Source organism: Perkinsus marinus, assembly GCF_000006405.1.
Source record: "Perkinsus marinus ATCC 50983 genomic scaffold scf_1104296962102, whole genome shotgun sequence".
NCBI lineage: Eukaryota > Perkinsozoa > Perkinsida > Perkinsidae > Perkinsus > Perkinsus marinus.
Window position 1 is genome coordinate 74,629 of NW_003205565.1, and position 26,869 is coordinate 101,497.

General features: G+C 49.8%; 7 protein-coding genes and 1 non-coding gene across 8 annotated transcripts; 6 read left to right on the plus strand and 2 right to left on the minus strand.

Moving 5' to 3' along the window:
* Positions 1-4,976: 4,976 nt before the first annotated feature.
* Positions 4,977-5,661, minus strand: Pmar_PMAR017270 (diacylglycerol o-acyltransferase, putative; the record flags this gene model as incomplete). The annotated part of the gene is made up of 3 exons (XM_002771995.1): positions 4,977-5,061; positions 5,111-5,279; positions 5,337-5,661. The coding sequence occupies 3 exons, from the start codon at positions 5,659-5,661 to the stop codon at positions 4,977-4,979; spliced, it is 579 nt and encodes a 192-aa protein (XP_002772041.1).
* Positions 5,662-7,573: 1,912 nt separating this feature from the next.
* Positions 7,574-8,235, plus strand: Pmar_PMAR017271 (protein kinase C interacting protein, putative; the record flags this gene model as incomplete). Its single annotated transcript, XM_002771996.1, has 5 exons — positions 7,574-7,630; positions 7,687-7,787; positions 7,833-7,918; positions 7,969-8,027; positions 8,080-8,235. 5 exons carry the CDS (start codon positions 7,574-7,576, stop codon positions 8,233-8,235), a joined length of 459 nt encoding a protein of 152 aa, XP_002772042.1.
* A 157-nt stretch (positions 8,236-8,392) lies between these two features.
* Pmar_PMAR017272 (hypothetical protein) lies at positions 8,393-8,757 on the plus strand (the record flags this gene model as incomplete). Its single annotated transcript, XM_002771997.1, has 3 exons — positions 8,393-8,499; positions 8,548-8,611; positions 8,653-8,757. 3 exons carry the CDS (start codon positions 8,393-8,395, stop codon positions 8,755-8,757), a joined length of 276 nt encoding a protein of 91 aa, XP_002772043.1.
* Positions 8,758-8,935: 178 nt separating this feature from the next.
* Pmar_PMAR017273 (Cytoplasmic dynein 1 intermediate chain, putative) lies at positions 8,936-12,260 on the plus strand (the record flags this gene model as incomplete). The annotated part of the gene is made up of 12 exons (XM_002771998.1): positions 8,936-9,041; positions 9,091-9,239; positions 9,305-9,469; positions 9,575-9,681; positions 9,848-9,893; positions 10,317-10,481; positions 10,958-11,086; positions 11,131-11,266; positions 11,537-11,732; positions 11,782-11,890; positions 11,938-12,089; positions 12,209-12,260. The coding sequence occupies 12 exons, from the start codon at positions 8,936-8,938 to the stop codon at positions 12,258-12,260; spliced, it is 1,512 nt and encodes a 503-aa protein (XP_002772044.1).
* Positions 12,261-13,959: 1,699 nt separating this feature from the next.
* Positions 13,960-14,031, plus strand: Pmar_PMAR017274. The gene has a single exon. It is a non-coding gene; the product is annotated as a tRNA-Asp (tRNA).
* A 1,286-nt stretch (positions 14,032-15,317) lies between these two features.
* Pmar_PMAR017275 (ribosomal protein L35, putative) lies at positions 15,318-15,859 on the plus strand (the record flags this gene model as incomplete). Its single annotated transcript, XM_002771999.1, has 3 exons — positions 15,318-15,458; positions 15,556-15,615; positions 15,692-15,859. The coding sequence occupies 3 exons, from the start codon at positions 15,318-15,320 to the stop codon at positions 15,857-15,859; spliced, it is 369 nt and encodes a 122-aa protein (XP_002772045.1).
* An 822-nt stretch (positions 15,860-16,681) lies between these two features.
* Pmar_PMAR017276 (pyruvate dehydrogenase, putative) lies at positions 16,682-22,353 on the minus strand (the record flags this gene model as incomplete). The annotated part of the gene is made up of 2 exons (XM_002772000.1): positions 16,682-20,959; positions 21,016-22,353. 2 exons carry the CDS (start codon positions 22,351-22,353, stop codon positions 16,682-16,684), a joined length of 5,616 nt encoding a protein of 1,871 aa, XP_002772046.1.
* An 869-nt stretch (positions 22,354-23,222) lies between these two features.
* Positions 23,223-26,439, plus strand: Pmar_PMAR017277 (conserved hypothetical protein; the record flags this gene model as incomplete). The annotated part of the gene is made up of 15 exons (XM_002772001.1): positions 23,223-23,386; positions 23,434-23,539; positions 23,581-23,712; positions 23,757-23,842; positions 23,886-23,985; positions 24,041-24,165; positions 24,423-24,464; positions 24,517-24,607; positions 24,664-24,793; positions 25,000-25,098; positions 25,339-25,464; positions 25,639-25,853; positions 25,940-26,048; positions 26,110-26,264; positions 26,326-26,439. The coding sequence occupies 15 exons, from the start codon at positions 23,223-23,225 to the stop codon at positions 26,437-26,439; spliced, it is 1,794 nt and encodes a 597-aa protein (XP_002772047.1).
* Between the last annotated feature and the right edge of the window lie 430 nt (positions 26,440-26,869).

Consider the following 26,869-nt stretch of genomic DNA (forward strand, 5'->3'; position numbering starts at 1 on the left):
TTGTGCGGGCAACTGAACGTGACGCGGCCTATCGAGTTGACGATCAGGGCCCTGCTGTTCGCTTGGAATCTGATTCGTCGGGCTGTCGTTGGGCATATTGTTGTACGACAAAAAGGGAGGCAAAGCTCTGACAGAAGCACAGTGTGCACTGCACGCCGTGCAGACTTGAGGTGTTTGCGAATCAGCTCGATGGTAAGTTATCGAGTATCGTTCTCTCCCTTCGCTCTGTCATTCCTCCGATGACTCAGAAGTATCGGGGACTTTCGAGGTCTTCTCTGCTGAATAGTGAGCAGCTTGAACCTGCCAGCTTCTAATAGAAGCCTTCTATAGGCGCCAGTCCCGGATGGAATTCAACATCAAATATCACTTCATTTCCTCTCAGAGAGGCCCCCTGTGTGCGGCAGCCGCACTGCGGCTTCATCTTGGGATAGTTGGCCGTCACCCTTCATCTGGCAAGCAGAATACCAGCTGCGCGAGAGTGAGGTTTACTTGGAGTAGTTCGGACGCTTCTGACTGCTAGTCTGAAGGAATCCCTTCCGGATTCAACCCATCTCTAGCTATCTTTGCCCTGATTTAGGTGCTGTACTGGCGCAGATGCTAGACAGACAGTTGATGGAACAGGATACGGTGCAGATATCTTGACGCCGAGCCCGCGCTCTTCAACGATTCTGGTGATTGTTTGTGTAATCACTGCAGATCACTTCCAGAACGGAAGAATTCTCCGATGACGCTTATGCTGCCATTAAGAGTAATGCTCCAAAATCACATTCACCATGATCAAATTGACGATACCACTTCGACTCTGTCCCAACACCAACGATAACGATAGTTCTCCTCACGTTTGCCCGGGGGGCCCCTGCCAGCGGTCCAACTTCTCGGGATCGACCTCACAAGGCAGGGTCAGTTACCATTAGTTGGTATTGACACGTAGGTTCGTTGCATCCTTGCTCGCCGTATGGATCATGTATCTGAGATTTAATTTTCCTGCAAGAGTTTCCCTCGGCGGATGCCTATGGTAGCAATCTGGCCGATCACAGTGACCCTGTGAGAGTGTTGAGTTTTCATGAGTCATTGGAATTGCAAGGCAGCGTACACCCGAGCCCGTTATCTATACCTTTTTGAACCCCTGGGTAAAGGCGTCAGCGCCGTCCGCTGATAGTATCTATGGATGGTGCGGGACGTGAGCTCGGCAATCTTCAAAGTCTCAGCTGTGGAGGTAATGGCTGCAGCGTAGCCGTCCTTAACTGCCTCTGCTGTGAAGAGACTTAACAAAGATATCATGGGAAACTAATACACGTAATATGTGTGAGGATCAAACCCACTCAAGGCGGCTCTTACACTTCCTTACAAACGAGATAGATGAGATAACACAAGGCGCGAAGATCAACATCTTGCCATACCGTAAGAGATAGTATAAAGCGTAATGAAGTTCGTGCATTGAAGAATACATAGGGGTCCTGTCGAAGGCAATGGCGAGAACGTCTTCAAGATGAAACCGCTGCGACGTAGGTTGCCGGCGCTCCACTCCTTGAGAAGGGGGGGGGGGGTTCGCCGTGTCGAAGTTCCCCCGACCTCGTTAGAGTCTTGCCCCAGAGTGAGTACTCCAGGAGTACTCACTCTGGCAGGAAAAAACGTAGGACCTACGTTTTTTGTCGTGGGTGCTTAAAGCAATCCTTGCCAATCCGTCGTCCATCTTTGGGACGAATCAGGTGGCTGACGACTCCACCTAAGTGATAACGGAGACGATTCGTCTCTGGCTACTGAGGGTACTCACCCATCCATATGGGTGCCGTTACGTACGGATGGACCCTCGTACACCTCCAGCAAGCACTCCCCCTTGTGAGGGACACCGTCCTGGTGCTTCTCCCCACACGATGGAGCTTGCTTCTACCGTACCTTCTGAAAAACCTATCCTGATGCATCTTTGGCAACGCAACGCAACGCAACGCAACGCAACGCCTATTACCGGGGCGTTACACGCCTGTTGGCGTATCGCCCTTACAACGACTGATGCACGCTAGAGTGGTAAGGAGCGGCAGCGAAATCCCCTGTCATGACAGAAATGAAAGAAGAAAGGTCAAAGAAAGACAAACGTGACCAGCGGACGAGTCTCCTAATCCCACACAGCACGAGTAGGAGTTACCTACAGAGGGAGATCACAGGTGAAGGTGGCTGGCTTTGGCAAGGGTGAGTGAAACTTGAAGCAGTTCCTTAGTGGAGTAGAGGAGCATGAAGAAGTACTTGTCTTCGAGGTTGGGTTGTACTGGTGTAGAAATGAAGGATGGCCGGAATCTGTTCAAACCTGGGCAATAAAGAAGGAGATGACGTACCGAATAGGCAGAATTGTTACATAGTGGACATAGGGCAGGGTGATAGAGGGGTAGAACACCTTGCCGAAGGCGGTAGATAAGCATCTTTGGCCCTCTTCCTCACCTTCCCTTTCGACGCAAGCTTGCTTCTCGCATATTGCAGAAAGGCATCTTCGCTCCGCTTGAACTTGCTCAATAACTTGAGCCTCATTTTGCAACGCAACGCAACTTGAATAATTTTGTGGCGAGCGATATTTTCCGCGTCGTTCGATCTCTGGTTCGAGCTTCTTTTTCGAACATGATTCCCGAAGTTTGAGTGTAAAGTTTACACTGTAAACGCAACTATCGGATAACTAGTTTGATTCCGCAACTCAGTTGGGAATAAGTTGGGCCAACTGTAAGCAGTGGTGCATCCGGATGCAGGTCGAATAGAATTCCCACTCTACCACCGGATCGATACTCCTACCAAACGGGCTTCGAATTGACAGATATTTTTCGTGTTGTGGAAGAGCGCACTATGGGGGTGTTTTCTGAACAATAGCTCGGACGGCACGATTATCATTGTCGATTCGCCGGAAGTATCAATGCCCGAACAGAAGCATATAAGTATTCATTCATAGTTGTATAAATTCGTGCACTTCCGGTTTTGCTCTCAATGCGTCTTCCACCGAGTTCAACCGCTTCAACGCTGCTCCCTCTGGCATTGTTGGGAAGAGCGACAGGAAGAGGAGTTCACGTGAGAGTAGTACATGCTTGCCAGGGCTTGGTTGGCTTGTCTCAGAACTAGCCTGGTCTTCTTTCAGTTTATACCCCTTGGTGATATCCTAGGCAGTGGGGAACGATCGCCCAGCGAGGGCCCGCCCATTCCTCTTGATGACATCAATAAATTATTCCCCATGCATGGCTCGGTGGGGCCGGGTGACGGGATGATGGACTCGTTACTGAGTCATATACTTGATGACCTTGGACACGGCGGTGACTCATCGGTGAGCAAAGGATTTTTCCTAGATGAGTTTTTGGTATGAGTTTCGCTATTACCAGCTTAGCTCCCTCTTCTTGTAAATGTCTGACAAAGTATGGTGTGGATGTCTCTATCGAACACCATAGAGATTTTGATCAGCTTGCGCTTGGCCACCATTGTGCTGAGGGCGCTGAGTTAGCATACTGTAGACTTATGCGCCGGCAGATTAGGCAGTAGCCTGCAGTTATATTGTAGTCGGCACAACTGTAAACTTAGACAATCGGTAATGGCGAGCCGCATTTCATGAAGGAGTTCATTATGAAAAACGGTGGGCCTCTCGACGACCCTTGTGAGAAAGACGTAGCTCGCCTGTGCCCGAAAGATCCGAGTGTGGGGAAGAGTGATATCTCAATAGGGATGCAAAAATCGAGGTAAATGTGGCAATTCGGCGCTTGATGACACGAGTTGCTTAGGCTGCACTGCCTAGGCCTGAAGGCGCTACAAGTTTCGAAAGCTTGTGTTAAGTCAGTGGAGAAATCCCTGCCTTTTGTATGTGCAGAACCTATATCGAAGTATTGTGCGGTTGAGGACACCATGGAACGGTATGGATGTAGCAGGGGTACATACATACTGATTCCCTTTATTAGGGGAGTACTGGCATGTATGAACGAGCAAGTCGATAAGGGCAAAGACATCGGATCGTTATGCCGCGAGTCCGTTCGAGCAACAAGAGTCATCATCGAAATGGCCAGGAATAGCAAAGGGGTAATGATGCAATGTCCGGTGCTAACTTTTGGTGTTATTTCTCCTCCTAGCTGGCCACTGTGATGAAAAGTGTGCAGAACTCTATCCTGCCGCGAGGTCAGTTGGGAAACATTGCATCGTTTGGGATGTGGTTTGCTGTCAGTTCACAGATCGATGGCGGTGCCCACCATGAGCCGTCCTTCACCGTTAAGTACACTCGTCCTAACGTTTATCCTGGTTACAGCAGTGATATTGGGAGTAGTCGCTCGGGATGAGGGGCTCTCGGTCGCCATGGGGCGTTTTCTGACCGCCCCTGGAGCTACGCTCGTCTACGGCACAACGAAAATAAGAGCAGCTTTAGGTAGGATCCGTTGGCGCGACATCTGTTGTAATGACTGATAATTGCTTCAGAAAAGTTTTGGCTTTTTCGAAAGGACACGCGCGGCTCTGACAAATTGTCTAACGAATGGGACGGGTTCGAGTTCGACGAGCGTCCGCCGGTGCTTACTGACTCATATGGTGCGGCCGCCGAGTAAAGACCGTCTTCATGAGATGCCATGTCTAATACTGTTGTTCCACGCTTGTACATGTTTTGTTCGGTAGAGTAATTGAGAGCTGAGGCGGTGCACGATAGAGTCCATGACACAATAACACTAAATATTATGAGTGTTCGAAAGGCATTCTAGCATACTAATCCGAGGAACACTATGGAAGTAAGAGGCCGAGTGGCCTCGCTCGGCTACAACACTGAAGTGGTAATGGGAAATAGTCCTGCTGTAACTACGAGGAAAATTCGCGCCTGCTCAATGACCAACTACGACTGTCCATGTGATTAAACCACTTGATTTGGCGGTACAGAGATTTACACTATACCCTGAGACAACGAAAGCCATTGCTCTAAACGAACGGTGGAAAGTTACGCAGAATTGTCGACTACGAGGCATTCGCATGATAGTTAAAAATCATTCGATGAGAAGCTCGCGGTTGGCATACTCAGCATAGTTAGCGCGATGCTCGTAAAACAAATCTCTCACCGCAGCAACATATCTGAGACGTCTTTTCAACAACAGAGAAAGGCGAAATGTGGAATACTTACTTGGCGTGAATGGTTTCAACAGTATCTTGCTCTTCCCATGTGATAGGGGATCCTACAACGAGAACGAAGTCCTTGAGTCGTCTCGGGTTCCACGTTTTCGCTACAGCCCAGCCAACCCCGAATCGACGTTGCAGCCAACGACGGAATGACAGGAGAAAATCGCTCGTTTCTGACCGACAAAAGAACTCTTCCTGTTAGTTTATGGGCTAATGCGAATTGCACTTACCGTAGGCGATGGACTCCCCGAAAGAGTAGCAGGGAACAATGGGTATCCGACCAGCATCTCGAGCCAGCTTGATGAAGCCCTTTCTGTTCTTGCATAAAATTGTGTCATGAGTGGGAGAATAAGGAATTAGTTGCTCTCGAGTTCCTCCAACAACAATGGTGAGACTGTATCCTTGATCCAGAGCTGTCATGCAAGTAGGGCGGCCCGCATCGATCATGCCACACCAGAGGTACGTCTCTCTCATGAGAGGAACCTTGAAGCAAATTGACGCGGCTAACTTGCATGTGTCGTGCGGAATGCTATAGAATGCTTGAGGATGGCACATAGACATCACGCCATGAGGATGCAAAGAGTAAATGACTTTCGGGTGCCGGACTAGGGCTCGCCTGTCCACAAATACAGTCTCCACGTTGGAGGCAAATCTCTTCAAGTTCCGTGCATGGAGCCATCCCCCAAGCTGGTAGAATGCAGGCCAAAACCTGCAAAAGCATTGTCGAGAACTCAGAGCCGCCCCAACCTCCTCCTCACCTGCTCCATGGCTCGTACTCCGCTCCGTCGAACAGATAGACAAGGTATGCCAGGACGAGTCCCGTGAAAGTTGAGCGACGGTTGACGCCGGCTACTGCTGTCGGGAGGAGAAATAAAGCCAACGCATATAGCAGCTGTCGTTTGAATTTCAAGATTGAGGACATTTGACTCAAATGATTTGATTGCTAAATTGGATGCAGGAACTAATGGAAGTTTGGGTAATTGGTGAACTCTGGATGGCTGGTTGTCTTAATTGTAGGCGTGTTCGATGTGCCACGGAACGAGAAAGATGTGTCTGACAATGCGTCAACGACGCGTTGTCATGCGTGTGTACAGACAGTAATCACGACCTGTCTTATACATCTGGTCGTACAAAGTATTTTAGAGTATGCCCTCCTCTGCGACGGTCGAGGATGAGTGCGTTAAATATCCCACTTCTGGGCGCGTGGGTCTGGTGGGCTGGAAAACAGAAGGTGTCTGTGGCTTCCAGCCCTCGAAGCATCGAGTTAGTCCGACGAGCGCCTCTGCTGGCGCCGCGCACGTTGCTCTCCGGCGGGCGCGTGCCGGCGATGCGACGCCGCGCACGGTCGACCAACCGATGCTTGCTCCCGGGAATGGCGGGCTGGATTGAAAGAAATCATACACGGCATACGCCGTCTGGTTCTGTGAAGCTGCGGCGACGTTCGACCGCACAGGTCGTTCCACGACGCACCCTGGACAAGGGTGGAGGACGCACCGCGGATGATATGCACGTGTGTGACGGAGACGCACTGTGTGACGCGCCCTCCGTATCGGTATTTGACTTGTGTTAACTAGTTAACACTTATAAGATGATTTGTGCCTGCCCGGCAAGACTCATATATAGATAAGCATGGCGAGCGCTGTTGACATTAACAAATTGGTAACTCCATGTCTCATGCTCTTGTTATAAGCTGATGTTGTTAACCTACAACCTATCCTTTGGTTATGTCAAGTCCTAAACATTATACAGACGAGTCCGATGGGAAGCTAGAACAGATTAGCTTCGCCTCACGTATTCAACGGTATCGAATTCCCCACTTTGTCTATTGTGTTTAGTGCACGTAGTACATATAGATAGTTACGGAACGAGCGAAGGATGCGGAGGCCTCTCACTTCACAAACACTTCGTGCGTGCACGCGTATGTACGTGCGTACACATTTATTCAAGAAAAATTACGTGATTGGGAATCGAACCTGCGACCTTGATGACTCACGACACTCCAATGTCAAGCAAGCTCCGTCTTTTCCCCAGGAGCCCTAGTCGCTAGAAATATTGAGATTGACAACTGTGTGATGTTGTGTTCGTAGATAGATGTAAACTCAATCTCTTCAAGTGAGGAATCCTCGCTTTGGAATCAGGCGTTGTCAGCCCCGGTCTGTCCACTCTCGTCTATCTCACTCTAAGCAGAGTTGACGTCTATAATGCGCTCTTCATGCAAGGCTACACCCCAGGATTGCTCAACTCACATTGATAGCAGCGCACCTCATAGCGCAGTACTCACTACAAAAGTTGCACAACAAGGATGGGCTGAATGGCTAGTCCGCCCGGGTCCCGCATCGTACATGTAGTGCTCGTGGAATTGTGTGTCACTATACTACTTACGCTATGTTGTTCCGCTCCCGCTTCCTCAACTCGTGTAACCTTTGCTTGAGTATTCTCAGTTATTTCCAATTGATTCTTCGTAAAGATGTCAGGAGCCGCGTACGACCACAACAACATTTTCGCCAAGATTATCCGAGGAGAGGTAGTGCGTCTTCTGTCCTCTGTTTCGATCCTTTAACACCGTCTCGGTTACTCCAGATACCGTGTCATAAGATTTTTGAGACCGAGCATTCACTCGCAATACTGGATGCGTTCCCTGTGACTGAGGGGCACGCTTTGCTACTGCCGAAGGTGGAAGGGTACTGTGCGCTCAACTCATTCTCCGGGGAGTGTCTACATCGTAGATATGCTACGATGGACGCCATGCCCTCTGAGGTCGCTGCGGCTTTCCTTGCCGATCTTCCCAAACTCGCGAGAGCCGTGAAACTGGGTAATGGGGAATCGGGGAGGAGGAGTTTGGTCTCGAATGATTGTTCTCAGCTACTGGTGCTGACGGTCTCAACATCTGTCAGAACAATGAAAAATGCGCTGGGCAGGAGGTGAGTTCTCATATTTGATTCCACAGGATCTTCACGGTTGCTGCAAATTCAGGTTCCTCATGTTCATGTCCATGTGATCCCTCGCTACACTAATGACACGCTGGGCATCAAGTTCCCTGCTAGTGCAAAGGAGATGATTACTCCTGAGGAAGCCAAGCAAGTACTGAGGGATGTGAAGCCTCTGGGCGGTATGGGTATGAATTTGTGATACAGGTGTTGCAGAAGATGCAAGCGAACCTCTAATTGTTCAGGGCGGACCCAGTTCGGCCTGTTGTTTCTACTGCCATTCTTGCGTTGTAACTTATAATCATCTGGTTGAGTGGGACGACTGCGGGAGTTCTTCGGAGTGATCAATCAAACCCAGGATGGATAAATTAACTTCAAAGAACGCTGCTAGTATAGATTGGAGAACGGTCGAGACTTTACGGACGAGAGTCGAGGAACTGAGGAAGTTCAGGGCCAGCCGGATGGGGTGGGTGACCACAGATGTATCATTGAGGATGAGGGTCTTCCAACTCAGGTCAAAGACTCTTTCAGAAAGTGAAAACGCCTCTGCGAACAACATCAATCGACAGATCCAAGAGGTAGTCCTGATTGTCCTCCCCGTCCGCACTTCCGGGTTCAGATTCTGAAAGAGACGTTAACCATTGATGAGCAGCTCGCCAATCTCGAAAATTTCGATCCCCCTACGGAGAAGGGAAGTGATAACCACCGCTTCAATGCCGTGTAACTAGCATCTGATGTAGCAAGGTACAACAACAACTGAGGATGGAACGGCTAGGGTTAAAGCGCTCCTATTTCGCAAACCTAAGTTGGAAACGGGTGAGCATTTGGTTCAAGTATGGTCGACTCGATCGATGCCCGTAGTAACTTCACAATCGGTGGTTCGCATCGATTCGGGAAAGGGTATGGCAACTCCAGAGGAGAGCCTATCGGCTCAGAAGAGTATGGCGATGGGTGATAGCTATGAGAAGGCTACGCAGTGCGAACGTTTACGCGATAATACTGAGCAAGGTGGCACTTATAATGGCTCAGAGTGATCGCCACTGGTTCCTCATTTTAGAGATCCCAGCGGCTGAGTTGGAATGTGTCGTCCAGCGTGAATCGCCTCCAGTGAAATCGTGGTCGCGGAGACGACGATCTTCAGCCCGTAACCCGATATTCCCGAGGCGGGGCTCGAGCGCACTGGACAAGATGAGAGCAGCTGCGAGGGTGAGTTTGGGCGCAAATAATCGGAAAGTTCATCGTTCTTGAATATCGTCTGTGGTGATATTCAGGCCGCTAATCAGGAAAACTACGATGGTAGCACTCCTGCTCGAAACGACGTCGTCAGTCTCACCGAAGAAGAGAAAGAGAATATTTGCAAACAGCGAGATTTTGAAGAGTTCCTTCAGCGCGCGAGCAAAATTGTTGAGAAAGCCATAGGCATTTCCGACCTACCGGTAGGGCATAGTTTCGGAAACGTGTCTCTGAGCTTGTCTGACACTATGAGCCTCTACTTGAACTGCGTGGCGCGTTGCTGGTATCGCAATCTGTTGCATTCTTAGGGGTTGGTGGACATAGATCCATTCATAGACTACGCTACAGAGGAGCGCGTCGGAAAGTCAGTAGGAGGTGCCGGAGAGTCCGTGCCACTGAGATCAACGGACCGAGTGTGAGAATGGCTCGGGTGCATGTTTCAAGGTCTAACACAGTATCATTTGATATATTGCTGGCAGCTGTTCGTAGCTTATAATAAGCTCAGTCCATTGCTGTTTTTACCTACATCGACCTAAAATAGCTCTTCTTATTCTGTTGGATGATTCACCCAATGCTCCTAGGTTCGCTCGATTTGGCGAGGAAGGACGTCTCGGTGAGATCACAGATGTCCGGTGGCACAGTGGCATTCCCGAGCTTTTCATAACTAGCAGTGGCGCAGGTTCATGGCAGCGGAGCTATCCTAACCCGGGAAGTGGGTCACGACAACGAACTGGGAGGTCGAGCGTTCAGCGTATCGAGTGTCGCTGTTTATGACGCGTTATCCTGAACCTCCGCTCGCTCCAGGTCCCAGCCAGTGCATTGCACTTGGGAGTTTGATTCGCTCTAGTTCCTCTACTCTAACGCTTGAGACTACCTGTACTTGTGTTGCTTGAACAGTTGTTACGTATTGCCTGCATTTCTGATTGAATAATTTCTCCGCAAGGGACGAGTAAGACGCTAGACAATTGTCATTAGAGCCATACTACATTGTTCACGGGATCCTCAGTGTGTAAAGAGATCACTGCTCCTCCATGTGTATTTTCCTTTTAGAACCCTGTGGTCTGTATCTGGTCGGTGGCAATGCAGAAACGTCCAGAATTCGTGCTCCGAAGTCATACTGCTGTTGTGACCGCTATGAGCGACAAGTTCAATCCGACTATTTATCTGGGAGGATCCGCGAGTGGTTGCGTATTAATTTGGGATACAAGAGCCAAGGTAAGGGATGGCTGGTTTGCTCAAATCTGTGGGAGATGCATCGTAACTCTTGGATTCGTTACGATGAGAGGCGTATATATTGATCTCACATTAACCGAGCCACGGGTGAAACTTTGCGAAAGTGGGCTAATTGCATTCGATGATCTCGGTCTTAAGTGAGGACCCTGAGAGGACCTTGATTCGCGGCACATGAATTCCCTTCTGAGAAGTAGTTCCTGGAAATGTTTTCGCCTCAGTTTTCACCAGTTCAGTGGTCACCAGCAGTCGGCGGTCTCGGCGGTGGTCACGAATCCTACAACGGCTCGCCGTCACTTGCTTCACCCATGCATGCTCAAGCAATATGCGGCATAGAGATTGTTGGTACACGGAATGCGCATCATGTGACGACAGTTTCGCGTGAAGGAAAGGTCTGCCTGTGGAGCACGGCTCAGCTGGTAGCGGTGATGAGTGGACCCGCTTCATGTGTTTATTCCCAGAGCGAGCCCCATCACTCGGTCCTTCTGCGCGACAGTGATCAAAGAGGTTATTCGATATCTGCTGTTGCCTTTTCTGCGACTGATGCTAACCTTATCACGCTGGGGACCCACGACGGTCACATTGTGAGGGTAAGGGCCTTATTTCGACGAGCGAGCAGAGTTGCGAGGATCAGGTGCGCCTGGACAGCACTACAGGGAATAGCAATCCATGGCAAACGACTAGGGCTAGTCTGCTCGCTCATGAAGGCATGATCACTGCATTGGATCCTCATCCGCTCAGGGACATCAGGGCCATGCAGAAACCGACAGGTGATAGTCCCTACTCACTGGGGAGGGCGGTTACGGATAATACAACCATAGGTCGTTATGCAATCCCAAGCTATGCACCGGTTAGTTAGGGAATGCATCATTATTCGGGATAATATCCTGCTATCTATCCTGAAAATTATTACCGTCTAGCTTCGAATAATAATGGGAAAACGAATGAGACCGCGTGTGTATAATTGAGTTTTTCGTGCATTTGGAGTGCATAATATATCCATGATTGTTTGGTATCATCGTAGCTTGTTGTTCTTGCAGTGAGGCGAGGTCTTGATGATCTTCTAGCTTCCGGATCAGTAGATTGGACGGCCAAATTGTGGAATATGGCCGGGATGGAGGAGAACACCAAGGCTGCAAGTCGAGACAGGACTAGCGGCGCAGCTGATCTCTCTAGCATACTCGGGATTACGGAGGCTCCGCCGGCTACTGCTTCAGCAACGGTGGACACATTCAAGTGCTGCTAGCGATGGAGCTCCTGAATCGTTCAGTCGTCACTGTTTCAGGGACACTGTGACAGACGTCCGATGGCATCCTCATCATCCGGCGGTCCTGGCGGTCTCCACCGTTGACGCTATTCACATCTGCAACCTCAACTCTAACATCGAATCGCCAGTAAAGAATGCCTCACAGATCAGCTCGTCATTGTTTTGACTATGAAGATACATAGCATTCGAACTCCCGGATCGGCCCCTCAACGGCTTGCGTGGAGTGCGGATGGACGTTTGCTCCTTGCCGGAGATGCAGAGGGACGAGTTACTCTCTATGAGGCGGATCGTACTGTGTATCAGCCGAGATCAGAAGAGTGGACTAGGTGATGGAACATCGTCACGATATCCACATCTCTTCTGATGGGTTAATGACTAGCAACAATCGTAAATGAATTAGAGACGCCGAAGCTGAAGCTACGCTTCAACTGCATCGTCCTTGTAGATTCGAGGGGAGGCTCTGGGCGGAGGAAGAAACAACCGCGGACGAGATATGATAGCGCATGAACCAAATTCGTTTCATTAATTCTTCTCTTGGAATGTGTCGGGTCGAGTTGTGAGTGGACGGCAAGTAATATGAATTCGCGCAACTTGAAACGATAGGTAGAATACTAATAAGATGTTCCCCGCGGAACGCCAGCCAAGCAATTCACGCCCGTGAACACAGACCACTTGGATGGCGCGATATGCGCGAACCATTAACCATGGGACGACAATGCGTACCAACACCGCTCTTGCAGAAACCCACATGTACCAACATCCATCTTCATGAGTTCTATGGCTGTCCCTGCCTGGGTCATCGAACAATGATTCCTGTGAGCATTGTGACGGGTCGTCACTGACGGCCACACACCTGCTCGTGGAAGCAATGTTGGCTCGTCTGTGGTCAGAACCCAATTCATACACATTGTTAGCATGGAGAAATGCTTTTCCAACAACTTAAGCGTGGCTCTCTTTGTTGATCACTTTTTGTTGTCCCTCCCCCCTTCCCTGGATTTTTCAAAAATAAGGCAGGATCCCTTGATCGGGTCGTGTCGCACAATCTATTTTGATGGGCTTATATCTCTCGAGCTATCCACCTCGGGTTCGATCCCGTCACGGCTGGTGTTCGCCGGGAATGTGGTGCGGCTCGTTGATGTCACCTGTCGATAGTGTCCACGACTGACGAGTGTTCACACGGTGGAGGAGGTTCTCCACTCTTTTTATTGACCACCGCAGCGCTGGCGCCGCTCTCAAGGGGAGGCAGAGGAGTATCTCACCTGGAGATTCTTATATGGCTGAAGTTGAATATGACTCCAGCAGATCGTGATTGGAGCCATCCCAGACAGTCTGAATACAATTTTATTTCTAGTCTGACAATAGAATTAGGATGGACTCTGGGGACTATCCAACAAGACGTTGGTGCTCCTGGAATGGCGTCTGCCGCGTTGCTGTTTTCTGAAGTACTGTCATTCACTCTCTTTGCATTCCTCGCTTCTGTTCGATGACTATTCAGGGCCGAAAGCGCGGTGGATCAAAGGCTAATCGAACGGTGACTCTTCGGTTCCGGGAGTGTTGCGACAACTACGGCTTGACAGGTGAAACTGCATACTTTTCCGCTACTGTTTGAGACCGATGAGTGACTCTGTGATCGCAGCCAAGGGATGATGTAAGTCTCAACTTCTGTCGAGATCAATGTAATAGTGATCGAGATCTAGTCCATTGAAACCTTCACTGGGATGTTTCCACGGACTCACAGGAGCTCCTCCTCCTCCTGTGTCGAGAAGAAAGATATGATAGACAACCAGACTACGACGCCAACGAACATAAGAGGAGAGCCGGATATATCTGAGATTCCCGGTCGAGGGATATATGAATCTCTACGCATAACAGTATGTGCGCCATTCCAAGCCAATGGAGAGCGAGCAAGCAGCAGTAATGATGATAGCTGAATGTGCCGTGACTATATCCCCAACAACGTCATCTGAGCCACTACCTGACGAAGATGGAGAAATCCTTTGCCTACTGCAGCATGCTCACAAAGACTGCAAAACAGGTATATAACATTACCGAGAGCGTCCGTGAACTTCTCCGGGACTAAGCGATATCGATGGCTTGCATTCTGGGAACCTTACGAACAAGTCGGATTGATGTGGAGGTTGGAGATAGTTGAGAACATCTCCCGATACAACTGTGAATACGACAGTTAGCATCAATTCCGCGGTAGTATAGAGGTTAGTATTCCTGCCTGTCACGCAGGAGACCCGAGTTCAATTCTCGGCCGTGGAAATCTATTGACATTCGGAAATCTTTTTTCAGGTATACGATACCATGACGTTCATCTTTTCTAGATAGTTTAACTTAGCCAACCTACACGTTTCTTCACCTCTGATGTCACTTCTACTCCTGGAAGAGGGACGCAGTACTCAGAATCATCCGCGCAGGAATCTCTGAGAATGCTTTCATCGTGGACGTGTTCTTCGCTGACAATTTCTGCCTGAAATACATGAGTGTCCATCCAGATGGTGCCAGACTCATTTATGTTAGAATGAAGTAGAGAGCGGATGCAACATGCCAGGTGCGAACGCACATAGAATCGATGTGCCTAACGCTAGAACTGCAGGCCTACCAGTACTGGACAGGTTCACGACTTCCATCCTCCAGAGAAGAAGTTCTTTTAAGAAACCCGAAACCGGAATGATGGACCGGTCGAGTTGTCGGCCATTCCCCGAAGTAATCACCTAGCCACGACGGTTAGGGACCCTAACATAGGGTAATGTCTTGAGAGACGCTTATTACGATCGAGTATTGTATCCTCCTGGGAGCATAACTTCATACAAATAGGTACAAAGTATCCCGTAGATCTCTGGTATAGAATCGCTTTCAGTGGATCCCGAAGGAAGCGTGGCAAGGTCGCTGATCACGTGTGTGGTCATTCAGTAAATCATCACCATAATTTCCACAACTGTCTCCGCTCGCCTGGACCAATCCCGCTCACACCCAGTATGATCTATTCAGTTCGAAGACTCGTGTTTTCGTCAGTCCTTTACCCCGAAATCCCCGAAGCTCGACCTGCCAATCTCGTCCGGCAGCTAGTCTGTTCCGGCCACCATTTCCCTTTATCGCGGACCCAAGTACTACAACGAACCTAGACCGGGACAGCTGAGCCGTCACAGCTCGTCCGAACCCGAGTATATGCGACCCTCACAGAGCTAGATACGCTGAAAATAGAATGTACATCAGCTCGTCAGTACATCTTCGCTCCTTCAGGGGGCCGTCAAAGATGTCCTGCACAAGTTTTCGCGGCTTCCCACGAATACGTTATCCCTTACCTCTTGACCACCCTTTTGCATAGATTGGTCCGTATCGAGCTCGCTGATATCGAGCTTTGTCATGCGGTCGAATCCGGTCATAAAACGAACCCTAGAATTATCCCGTTAGGACCGATGACTCGACAGCGGAGTGATTGGTCGTGCGAGATAGCGCTCGCCATAATGATCGATTATCTGTAGCTTTTGAGCGCAGGCGGTATCGACCTTCTCGCGTCCCTGCTTCTACCCACTTCTCCCCTAGCAATGAAGGTAAAGGCTTATCAAATCCGAAGCAAGTCCGAGAAGGAGCTTCTCACTGATCTCGACGAGCTCAAGCAGAAGCTCGTCTCTTTGAGGGTCTCCAAGGCTCTTTCCAGCACTGCCGGCAAGGTTGCTGAGATCAGGGTACTAATTCTTGGATTTACAAGAAATATCGTGGTTACGTCCGTTTCTCGATCTTTATAGAAGCTATCTAGATAGTGTCTCATGTGATCGTTCTCAGACTGTTCGTAAGAACATCGCCCGTACCTTGACTGTCTACAACCAGGCCAGGAAGGATGCTGTAAGTGCGGGGTCACGCGGTTGCGATTGACGTTTCGCATTGTGAAGTTCGCTCGGTCCAATCTTGGTGTGTTCAGGCTCGCGCTTCCTTCGCTGGTAAGAAGTACGTGCCCTTGGATCTCCGCTCCAAGCTCACCCGTGCTAAGCGTCGTGCTCTTACCCCTGCCCAGTACAACAAGAAGACCGCTAAGGAGCAGACCCGCAAGGCCAACTTCCCCATGAGGAAGTACGCCGTCGCTGCCTAAATTGCTTTCCTTCGGAGGAGAGGTTGAACGGCACCAACGGTGGGAACAGCTGGTTTGTGTCGTTGCATTGTGCGATATCACTTCCCTGTTGTTTCTATTGATATGGGAGACCGGAGGGCAGAGAAATGTTATTTTGTTGTGTTGTAGTGCAGTCATGATTGTAAGGGATTATTCCGTTAGTCTACACAACGGTCATCAGCCTCATAGAATGATTTATGATGCGGTTGTAATAGTCGTATTCTTCATGTGTCTGAGTACGCGCGATGTTCGTTATGTTCGATGGGATTGGTAGACTTGAAATGTTCACCCCAGGTGAATTATGCGATACGTCCTCGCGTCGTTACAAATGTAACGACTATGGCAGTCGTAGTTTAGTACAACCCGCGTCAGTGATGATAGATCATACCTGATGAAATTCGTTTATCGTGCTCCTCAACACTATGTTCCGAATTCCGTGCGAGGTTGCTCCAGTCCTGGTGCAGATATGCGCACGATAGAAATGAGGTCGTTCACAAACCGTTGAGCTACTATTCGAGATCATGACATACCACATGCTACATGCTTGGTAACTTGCAAAGTCTCATGGGCTTGACAGTTGAAATGATCAATTTACTATGGTCACTTACCACCACAGCATCTCGTAATATTCTACAACTATTTACGCAAGGAGATACTCGTATTCGTGCTGAAGAATTCGAGTTGATTCCGCCTGAAAACGGCCCGAATCCAAAACATGGTAACACTTGAGCACAATACCACGGATAGAGAAACGATGCAAAGGAACACGAACATTATTTACAACATTCCGCGAAAGTACAGTATTTAATAAGCTTCAGTAGAGTAGCGTTTCTTAGCCTTGATATCCTCGTCAAACCATTTCTCGACCGAATCCTTCGACTTCTTACCGACCTCCTCTACAGCACCTTTCACGGCAGACTCGACATCAGCGACTGCAATGGCAGGGCCACAGAAGTAGAAGTACCCCTCTTGCTCGCACATGTACTTGTAGATAAGCTCGGGATTCTCAGCAATCTTGTGCTGCACGAATATCATATGATCTTGATCATGCGAGAACGCATTGACCATCTTTGTTAGCACACCAGCTTCCTCAAACTTCTTCCATTCCTCGCGATAGAGGAATTCTTCCTTCTCGTGACGGCAGCCATAGAATACCACCATCGGGCCAGTTTCGATCCCAAGGACCTGCTTCTTGTACATGCGATCCTGGACGAAGGCTCGCATAGGAGCGATACCAGTACCAAGCCCTGCCATGACCATCGGTGTACGTTCGTCCTCAGGGAAAGTAAATGTACCACTAGCAACGGAAACGCACATGGTCTTGTCGTTGCTGAACCCTAGGTAGCGTGTACATGTGCCCGTCTTGAGATCACCCTCGGAATTCTGCCACCGGTTGATAACAACAGTCAGCTCGACCTTGTTCGGAGTGTAGAAAGAGCTGTTGGCTATAGAGTAAAGTCGAGGCTTCAACAAAGGGATGATCTCAAGGAAGTTAACCAGTGTCATCGACTCAGTTGACTTCGGGAATCTGCGAAGCACATCCGCATAGGACACACTCCTGCCCAATAGTTCCTTGAAACTATCGTCCGAGTTCGCGATAGAGTTGAGAACCTGAACCTCCTCATCGCTCTTGCTAATACGAGCCAGCTGGCGATAGAAACTCCTAGTAGGCTTGCCGAAGATATCCAACAACTCTACGAAGATTTGCTTCATAGGAATTCGTGACTTAAAAGCCGACCTGAGCCTGGCAGGAACGTCATCGGACAGACACTTAACAGAGAGGATCTCGTTGCGATCGAGATGAGTGACGATTTCGTTGAACAGTAGGTCGACGTCCGACTCCAAGTTCTTCGGGTAAAGGGTAATGGCATCACCGAGACGGAAGGGCAAATCAGCAGCCGAGATGTCCAGAGCGATGTGACGGATATCCCTCTCATACGATTCCGGAGTCAAGCGTCTGTTCTCTAGAACCGGTACGGCCTGAGATCCTGGAGGCACAATGCGCTGGTAGGGAAGGCTCTTGTCAGCAGCAGTGACAGGTAAGGACGTAACCTCGAAGAGCGCCTCAGGTTCCTCCTCGTCTTCAGGCTTCGCACCAACCTCTTCACACAACTTCGGCAGCCATTCATCGAAGGCAGTAGCCCATCCATCTTCGGCACGATCATCTCCCTTCGCCAACGGAATGACGGAGCTCATGCCGAGTTCAGCCACCCTTGCTTCAAGTTTCACCGCAGCTGCACAAAATTTATCGTAAGAGCTATCCCCGAGGCCGAACACGCAGAAGCGACCTGCAAGCTTCTGGGAACCATCCATTTGCAGCATATCCTCCCAAAGAGCAGTCGCCGCAGAAGGCATATCACCATCACCACAAGTCGAAGTCATAAGAACCAGAAGATCGTCACTGTCAGCCGAGTCTGCGAGATTGAGCTCGTCCATGCTCGCACAAGCCTTGACTACGACACCACGGCGCTTCAGAATACCAGAGAGTCTCTTAGCCAGTTGCTCAGTTGTACCAGTATCCGAAGCATAATATACCCGCACTCCAGCGCCGAGACCAGCACTAAGATCATCCGCGGCATGAACAACTTCCGCAGATGCTGCTAATAGCTGCTGATGGCGTTCCGTGATGTACTTCTTGAGACCTCGTTGGAGCTCTGCGGCATGCTCAGGCATACGCCTCACCAACTGCTCGTAGCGGTTTTGATTCCTCAGGAAGGGGTCCAAGGCCTCGGGCTTGATATTCTTGCAGTCGAGCTGGAAGGGATTCTTACCCTGCTCGATCAGAGTAGGGTCGTAGCGGTACAAAGGATAGTAACCAGACTCCGCAGCAGCCTTCTGATCCTGTGACATATGAGTCATGCCGCCCTTGATGCGATGCTCGATGCAAGGAGAGTAACATAGAACCAACGACGGACCCACATGCTTCTCAGCTTCGTGGAAAGCCCTAACAGTCTGGGAGTAGTTGGCACCCATCGAACACGAAGCAACATAGACGTTCGGGTATGACATAGCCAAATGCCCGATATCCTTTTTCTGCAAGTCCCTACCATTCCGCATGAACTTCGCCACAGCTCCCATAGGCGTTGCCTTCGACCCTTGCCCACCAGTGTTCGAGTAGACCTCAGTATCCATCACAACTATGTTAACATTCTCATTGAGTGCCAGGACGTGGTCAATTCCCCCGTATCCGATATCGTTAGCCCAACCATCACCACCCATAATCCATACAGAGCTCTTGACAAACATATCAGATAGTCGCCGGCATGCATCGAGACACTCAGGAAGTGGCTTCTCTTCAGCGGCGCGGTTCAGTAGCTCCACGACCCTCTCACCGAATCGAGACGATGCCTCAGCATCGTCGAAGTTCTCATACCACTGGTTCATAACCAACCTCAGCTCTCCCTTGACAATGCTCTCATCAGTTAATGCTTCCTGCACCCTGAGTCTCAACTGCTCTCGCCTATGCTGCTGAGCCACCGCTATACCCATGCCGTACTCGGCGTTGTCCTCGAACAGAGAGTTGCCCCAAGCCGGTCCCTTGCCAGTCTTTTTGTCGACAGTGTACGGGACCCACCCAGCAGTTGCTCCCCATATAGAGCTGCAGCCAGTAGCATTAGCAATGAGCATGCGCTTGCCGAACATCTGGGTCAATAGCTTGGCGTACGGGGTCTCCCCACACCCTGCACAGGCCCCAGAGAACTCCAATAGAGGTTGTTGGAACTGCGACCCCCTCAACGTATGAGCATCGAAACGATCTCCTCGATTCTCCAGAGTCATCGCGAAGTCCCAGTTGTCCTTATGACCTTCCGCAATGGCATCAGGTAGAGGCTTCATAGTCAAAGCGTTGTCAGGGCAGGCGTTCACGCAGACTTCACATCCAGTACAGTCTAGGGGGGATGCCTGAATGCGGAAGGCTAACCCAGACGCTTCGTTACCACCAGTGGCCGGCTTGGTGACAAACGTCAAAGGAGTCTTCTCTGATGCAAGCTCCTGAGGGGATGCCAAGAACGGTCTGATGACACCATGAGGACAGATAGCCGAGCATTTATTGCACTGGGTGCACTTATCCACATCAACGACGGGGATCGCCTGAGCCACGCCCCGCTTCGCCCATTGGGTCATACCGAGTGGCACAACTCCCCCAGGGGCGAATGCCGAGACCGACAAACTATCACCGAGTCTCATATGGATCTTATCCAGCACGCTGCGGACGAAGGATGGTTCCTCACCAGTACGGAGGACTTCGTGATCCTTCATTTCACACTTAGCCCACTTGGTGTAAGGAACATCAATCTCGTTAAGATTGTCGATGGCGTTACTGACAGCCAACAGGTTCTTCCTCACAACGTCAGCACCCTTGTTCTTGTAGGTCTTCTCTATGGCATGCTCAAAGAGCGGCATCGCCTGCTCATACGGAAGAGCACCAGAAAGACGGAAGAACACAGCTTGCATGATGTTGTTGATCAAGCGACCCATGCCGGACTCTTTAGCAACCTTGTTGGCATCGATGACATATAACTTCAGCCGCTTGTCAGCCACTAGACGCTTGAACTTTGGTGGCAAATTAGCCTCCATATCGTCCAGAGTCAACCAAGGAGCATTGAGGACGATAATACTTCCACACTTGCTGGCGCCCAAGATTAACGAGGCATCAAAGGTGTTAACATACTCCTTCTTGTGAACCGCCACATACTCGCAACCACTCGTGATCTCGTAGGGTGAGTCGATCGGCAGAGGACCGAACCTCAAGTGAGACAACGTAACACCACCAGACTTCAAAGCATCATACAGAAAGAAACCCTGTGCGTAGAGATCAGTGTTATCAGCTATGATCTTGATAGCATTCTTATTGGCTCCTACAGTACCATCAGAACCAAAACCCCAGAACATACACTGGGTAGTGGCGGGGTTAGCCACATCAATTTCATAAGGAACAGCTAGAGACAAGTTAGTGACATCATCGTCGATGCCAACGGTGAAGGGAGACTTCGGAACCTTCGTATCAACGAGGTTCTGAACAGCGGCATAAACCTGGCCGGGTGAAAAATTCTTGGAGGCGAGACCGAAACGACCACCAATGACCTGAAAAAGAACGGCAGAAAGTCCGAGTCCGGAACACGGTCATTCAGCGCGCTTACGAGAATATCGGACCTCTTGGACTTCTGAATGCTTGCACAGACGTCGACATACAGAGGCTCGCCGATAGCCCCAGATTCTTTACAATGGTCAAATACGCAAATGCGTTTAACAGTAGCGGGAAGAGCCGCTAGGAAGTGAGAGACAGACCAAGGTCTCAGTAGCCTTACACGAAGCAAACCCAGCTTATACCGAGGCTCGTGGGTCTTCAGGTAAGCTATAGTTTCCGACACAGTACAACCACCAGCTCCCATGATCACGAACACGTGTGTAGCCTCTGGATCTCCCTCATAGTCGAAGAGATCGTAATGGCGACCAGTAACAGCTTCCACCATCTCGAGAGAGTTCAGGACGTGCTCTGGAACAGCGTTGTAGTAAGGATTAGCCGCTTCGACATTCTGGAAGTAAATGTCAGGCGACTGAGCAGTGCCTCGCACCGTTGGGTGGTTGGGGTTGAGCGCCCGCTCCCTGTGAGCATCAATCTCCTTAGTCATTATCTTCGCGACCAACTCCATTTGCTCAGTAGTCATGTCGTTGATCTTCTGAATTTCATGGGAAGTACGGAATCCGTCAAAAAAGTGAACGAACGGAACCCTAGACTTGAGCGTAGCAATGTGAGCCGCTAACGACATGTCCATGCACTCCTGCACGGTACTAGCACAGAGGATAGCCCAACCGGTCTGGCGAACAGCCATGATATCGGAATGGTCGCCAAAGATGGAGAGAGCCTGGCCAGCTATCGCTCTTGCCGGCACATGAAATACACAAGGAAGGAGCTCACCAGCGATCTTGTACATGTTGGGTATCATCAAGAGAAGACCCTGGGAGGCAGTGAAGGTGGAGGACAGACCACCTGCTGCCAAAGAGCCATGCAAAGCGCCTGCAACACCCGCTTCACTCTGCATCTGCTTTACTACAGTAACTTGACCGTAAGCATTAATCTCACCAGCCGCGGACCACTGATCGCAATTCTCGCCGAGAGGAGTGGAGGGAGTGATGGGGTAGATGAAGACGGAGTCGGACAAATGATATGCCACATAGGAAGCAGCAGTAGCACCATCGTAAGCTTTCATGTGGCTCGTTCGTGTAGCTGCCAAGGCCTTTAGGACCTCAGGATCTTCATGCGACTGCCGCGGTACAGGTGGGCCGAGCTTGGCCTCTCGGTGCGCTGTAGAGTCCGCAGAATTACCTCTCTTGAGAGCTATACTATAGGCAAGAGCACCACTGACGACAGCGAGAGCTGCGCCGCTAGCAATATTCCTAAGAGTGAGAACGCCACTCTGCGCTGTTGATGAGGAGTCCATGGAAGCACCATCACCAACCGGGTTGGTTGCTGCCATTTTACAAGGTGCAAAAGGAACACTGAAAACATCAATGCGATCCATTGCGGTATGAGGAAAGACCTACGCTCTCTGACGAACCACGTAAACCACCTAGACCGCAACACCCTAGCCAGAGCTCCCGATATGACCAAAGAAGGACAGATGATACTTCGTCCCGGCCAACACAATTGTCGCTAGGAAATTTCGAAAAGATATCTTTCCGCGAACGATCGATGAGTTGTGGTTCAAATGCGTGAACACTTTTCGTGAAGCCGTCACTTCCAAGTAAAGGGTTTGAGGTGCATACAGATGGAACCCCCAACGAAGCGGGTATCATTGCCAACCCTGTGAAGTCTAATTGTCACAACTAAAACACGTCGGCACATCACGACCAACTGCCGACGGTCACCCGTGTCCACTGGTCCTTCTGATCCCATCGGCCGTTCTTATCCATAAAAACAACTTCTCTTTAGTTCAAATTCCGCTCGAATGTGCGAAAGAGCAAGCTGGATTCAAAACTTAAATCTCGCAAATTTAGCGCTCGCCCGTATGATCGATTTGATTAATTTTTGCATACTTGACGGAAACAAGGAACTTATAATTTTCTCATCAGTGTAGTACCTCATCTCTTCAATGGTGGCACTCACTGCAGCGCAGCGGGAGGAGCGTGCTCGAGTGAAGAGAGCTCTTAAGAGAAAGGATGCTCGAAAAAGAAGAAGAGAGGTTATATCGGACGAAATGCTGCATTGAATTTTCCCATTTTCATGTGGAACTAGGGAGAACACTCTGTGGAAATCAAGTTTTTGGAGAGGTTTCGCCGATCTTTCGTCGTCGAGAGTATCTAGACTGATAATTGGGTTGGGGATAGGACCAAGGAGCTCACGGAAATGAGGCTTGATGTACCGCATCTTGACGACTCGTACACTCAGGAAAAAGCTGTCGAGGACAAAAATAAGGAGAAAGACAAGATGACTCCATCTGATACAATTGATGAGGACCAGGTTGATATTGAGTATACTGTTCATACTCTACCTGAGGAGTTCAAGGCTGCGTACTGCATGTGGACTCGGCTTGGTAGGTGCTAACGGCTTATCCTAGGTACGAGAAGTTGCAGCCCACTGTGGGTGAAGACGAGGAAGAGGAGTCTAATGAAGACGAGCAAAAAGACGGGGGTCTGACCGCCTTGCAGAAATTCCAAGAGGAGGTAGTACCCAGTGTTCTCGTTATAATTATTGGCTTTCCCAGGGTCGACGGATGGACAGCTTGGGATACGGTCATGTCGATAAGAATGGTCAGCCTCACTGGACCAGCAAGCAGATCCGCGATGCCTCCAGGATCCCTTTGGTTAAGCTCAAGGAATTAGTCACTAGACCAGATGTAAACTCGATCACTTTTACCATGAATGAACTCTCTTCTTTTAGGTGGTTGAGTCGTGGGATAACTCGGGTAGTGACCCGTTCTTTTTGGTACATATCAAGAGTACTCGCAACACTGTACCGGTGCCCAGGTGAGTCCCGATGCGCCGTGTTTACGGCAACATGGTCATTCAGGCATTGGAACAGCAAGCGACGCTACATGGCGTGCAAGAGGGGAAGCGAGAAGCCACGATATAAATTGCCGCCTTACATCGAGCAAACTGGTATTGCTAAGGTAGTACGAGGCTATCAGTCACACGAGCGTCGGGAGGGGACTATCTCTTGTGTAGATCCGACAATCAATTCTGGAGGCCGAAGAAGAGAAGACGCTGAAATCGAAGTCACGAGAGAAGATTCGTCCCAAAGTTGGCAAGTTGGACATTGATTACAACGTGTTGCACGATGCTTTCTTCAAGTAGTGTCCCGTGGGAAGAAGGGGGGGGGGGCGCTCGAGAAGGGCGTGGTCGAGTTCGAAACTCCGAATCGGATTTGGACTTTTAAAACTTTCAATGGGAGCAGCTGTTCTCAAGATGTTAGGAGTTGAATTGAATTCTTAGATTTGTCATACACTTTCCGTGATTGAGTCACGTTACCACACTCATTGATTTGCTACCCTCTCTTTCCTCCAGCAGAACACGATGGTGTCAATAGTACGGACTTTGTGATAATCAGATACGCCACGCCTTGCCCTTATCTCACCAAACACGGAGATATGTAAGTAGAGTACCGAAACGCATCTGTGTTTGCTTGCTAACGTTATGGACAGGTATTACGAAGGACGTGAGTATGAATCTCGGATGATCAATAAGAAACCCGGCAAGGTATCGGAGCCTTTGAGGGAGGCACTCGGAATGGAGGTAGGCATTTGATTCTAGTTCTGGCGTGCTCGTGGCGAAGTTTCCTTCTAATTCAGGAGGGTGGTCCGCCGCCATGGTTATTCAATATGCAGCGTTATGGACCACCACCGAGTTATCCAGGCCTTAGAGTCCCTGGTTTGAATGCTCCTATACCCGCTGGGGGAGACTGGGGCTATCATCCAGGAGGTGAGGGAAGGTTACATGAAGATATGCGTCATGGAGTAGTGGAATAGTCGAAGTCTCTGAGAATTTTCAACCCCTGTTAGTTGTTTTATGCAATCTCGAAATATCAGCGTTTAGATGTGCTATGCATGCTCTCGAGTACGAGCGTGTCAGCAACTATCGAACTTGCGCGGGAAGATCCTATCTTTTTGCCAGTGCTTTCCTGTCAGGTTGGGGACGTCCGCCTGTTGATGAATACGGCAATCCACTCTACGGTAACTGGAATATTGAAACGGATAGGATCAAAGGAGACACTGAAGTGGATCCTGGTCATGGTAATGTTTAGGAGAATTCGCGTTGTTCAAGCTCATCTGACTCATGTCGGTAGTCTCACAGCTCCGACACTCTCCTGACGATTGATCATGAGAGGAACTGTGAGTTTCTCTATTAGAAGTATTTGCCACCTCCTCACTTGAAAAAATATTTTCGACCGAAAAAAACTTTTTTGCTGGCAACTTTCAACGATGAGTGATAGATGTGTACCATTGTAAATCAAGTTTCTTCGTCAGATGAAAAGGATTATCTTTGGGGCGAGTTCCTGTCTGAAGCATCCGATGCTGGCTCTGACGAATCTGAGGACGAGGAGGTTATGGATGTAGACGAGGAGGAAAGCGGCAGACCTACCAGGAAAGAAGGTTCGCGTTGGGCTTATGTTCTGTCTGGCTCGGGATCGTTGCTCTCCTTGTCGCTGCTGCTGCAATTCTGAGTAGCTCGGTCGTTCACACTCGTGGAACTCTCATATTGGCTATAGTTCTATTCCCTTGACTGTGATGATATGTGTAGCTTGATTGCTATTGTTTGTTCTTCAGGAGGCGGTACTCAGACGCCGATTCTCCGTGGTGGTTTGGAGACGCCTCTCGGAACGCAGACGCCGTTGGTCAATCTGGACACCTCTGGTGTCACGTCCGTCGGTGGTATCACTTCTATCACTTCTGGTATCGGCACCCCCGGCCAAGTGGATATCCGTGGAGGAATCCAGTCCGTGGCGAGCGCTACTGCTACTCCTACCCATCAGCTTTATAAGGTAACCAGACTTCGAGAAGAACTATCGTTGGGTTTGACAACGGCAAGTGTATCCTTCTATGTCTGCGGTGTGCTGCAGTTTCTCAGCGCTCTGTATTTCAGGTTCTTCCCCAGAAGAATATTCCTACCCAAGCCTCAGCGCTGTTCCCAAGCTCGCATGTGTACAACGTCGCCGCAGCCACCACTCCACTGGGTAGTAAGGCATTATGGAACGCTAGCTTTGTTCGTCATGTGTGAACAGTGCCTTGTTGTGGTAGGTGGTACCGCTACACCAGGTGGTGGCACAACCATGGCTATCAATCCGAGCGAGATGGAAGCGGACGATCAAACTCTGTCCGCGGACTTCATTAGGAAGCAATTGATGTCTTACGAGGACAGAGAGAAAGCAGCAATGGCAGCAGCTGGCTACAAGGTATTAGGATGCTCGGCTGTTATAGAAGTGCCAAGAATAATATTGTGTTGAATTTGCTCAGACTACAGAAGGATCCTCATCGATGGCGCCTACTCCGACTCTGTCTACGCCGCAGACTGCGCCCGGGCAGGCTGAGAAGAGGCAGAGGAAAAAGCATAAGAAGATTAAGTTCTAAGACCGAGGGGAATGTCGGCTGCGAGTATAGTTTACGTTGGATGACATCTTTCAATCCTGAATACCCTATTTGAGTTTGGGGCGAGGCTTGTGAGTATCAGGAGCGATTAGCTCGGGTGGTGCATCGTAGTTTCATGTTCTTCACCACGGCCTTTCTCTCTCATGCTGCCCATCGGCTGCTGGGGAATGGGTCTTTCGGAACTGTCCTCTGTAGTCGTAGTGCAGCTACGGCGAATCGATAATGGAATACTACTACTTCCTGCTTTCTGAGCTTGAACGGGCAAGCAACAGACTTTAGAGCACCTGGGGTCATTGGAGAGTCCGTCCAGGGACGGAAGCCGCATAGAGTATGTTGTCTCTAATAACGAACTGCATCGTGTTTGTAGCTGGGTATCCTGTGCTCTGTATGACGGTTTCTCTCGGAAGTATCT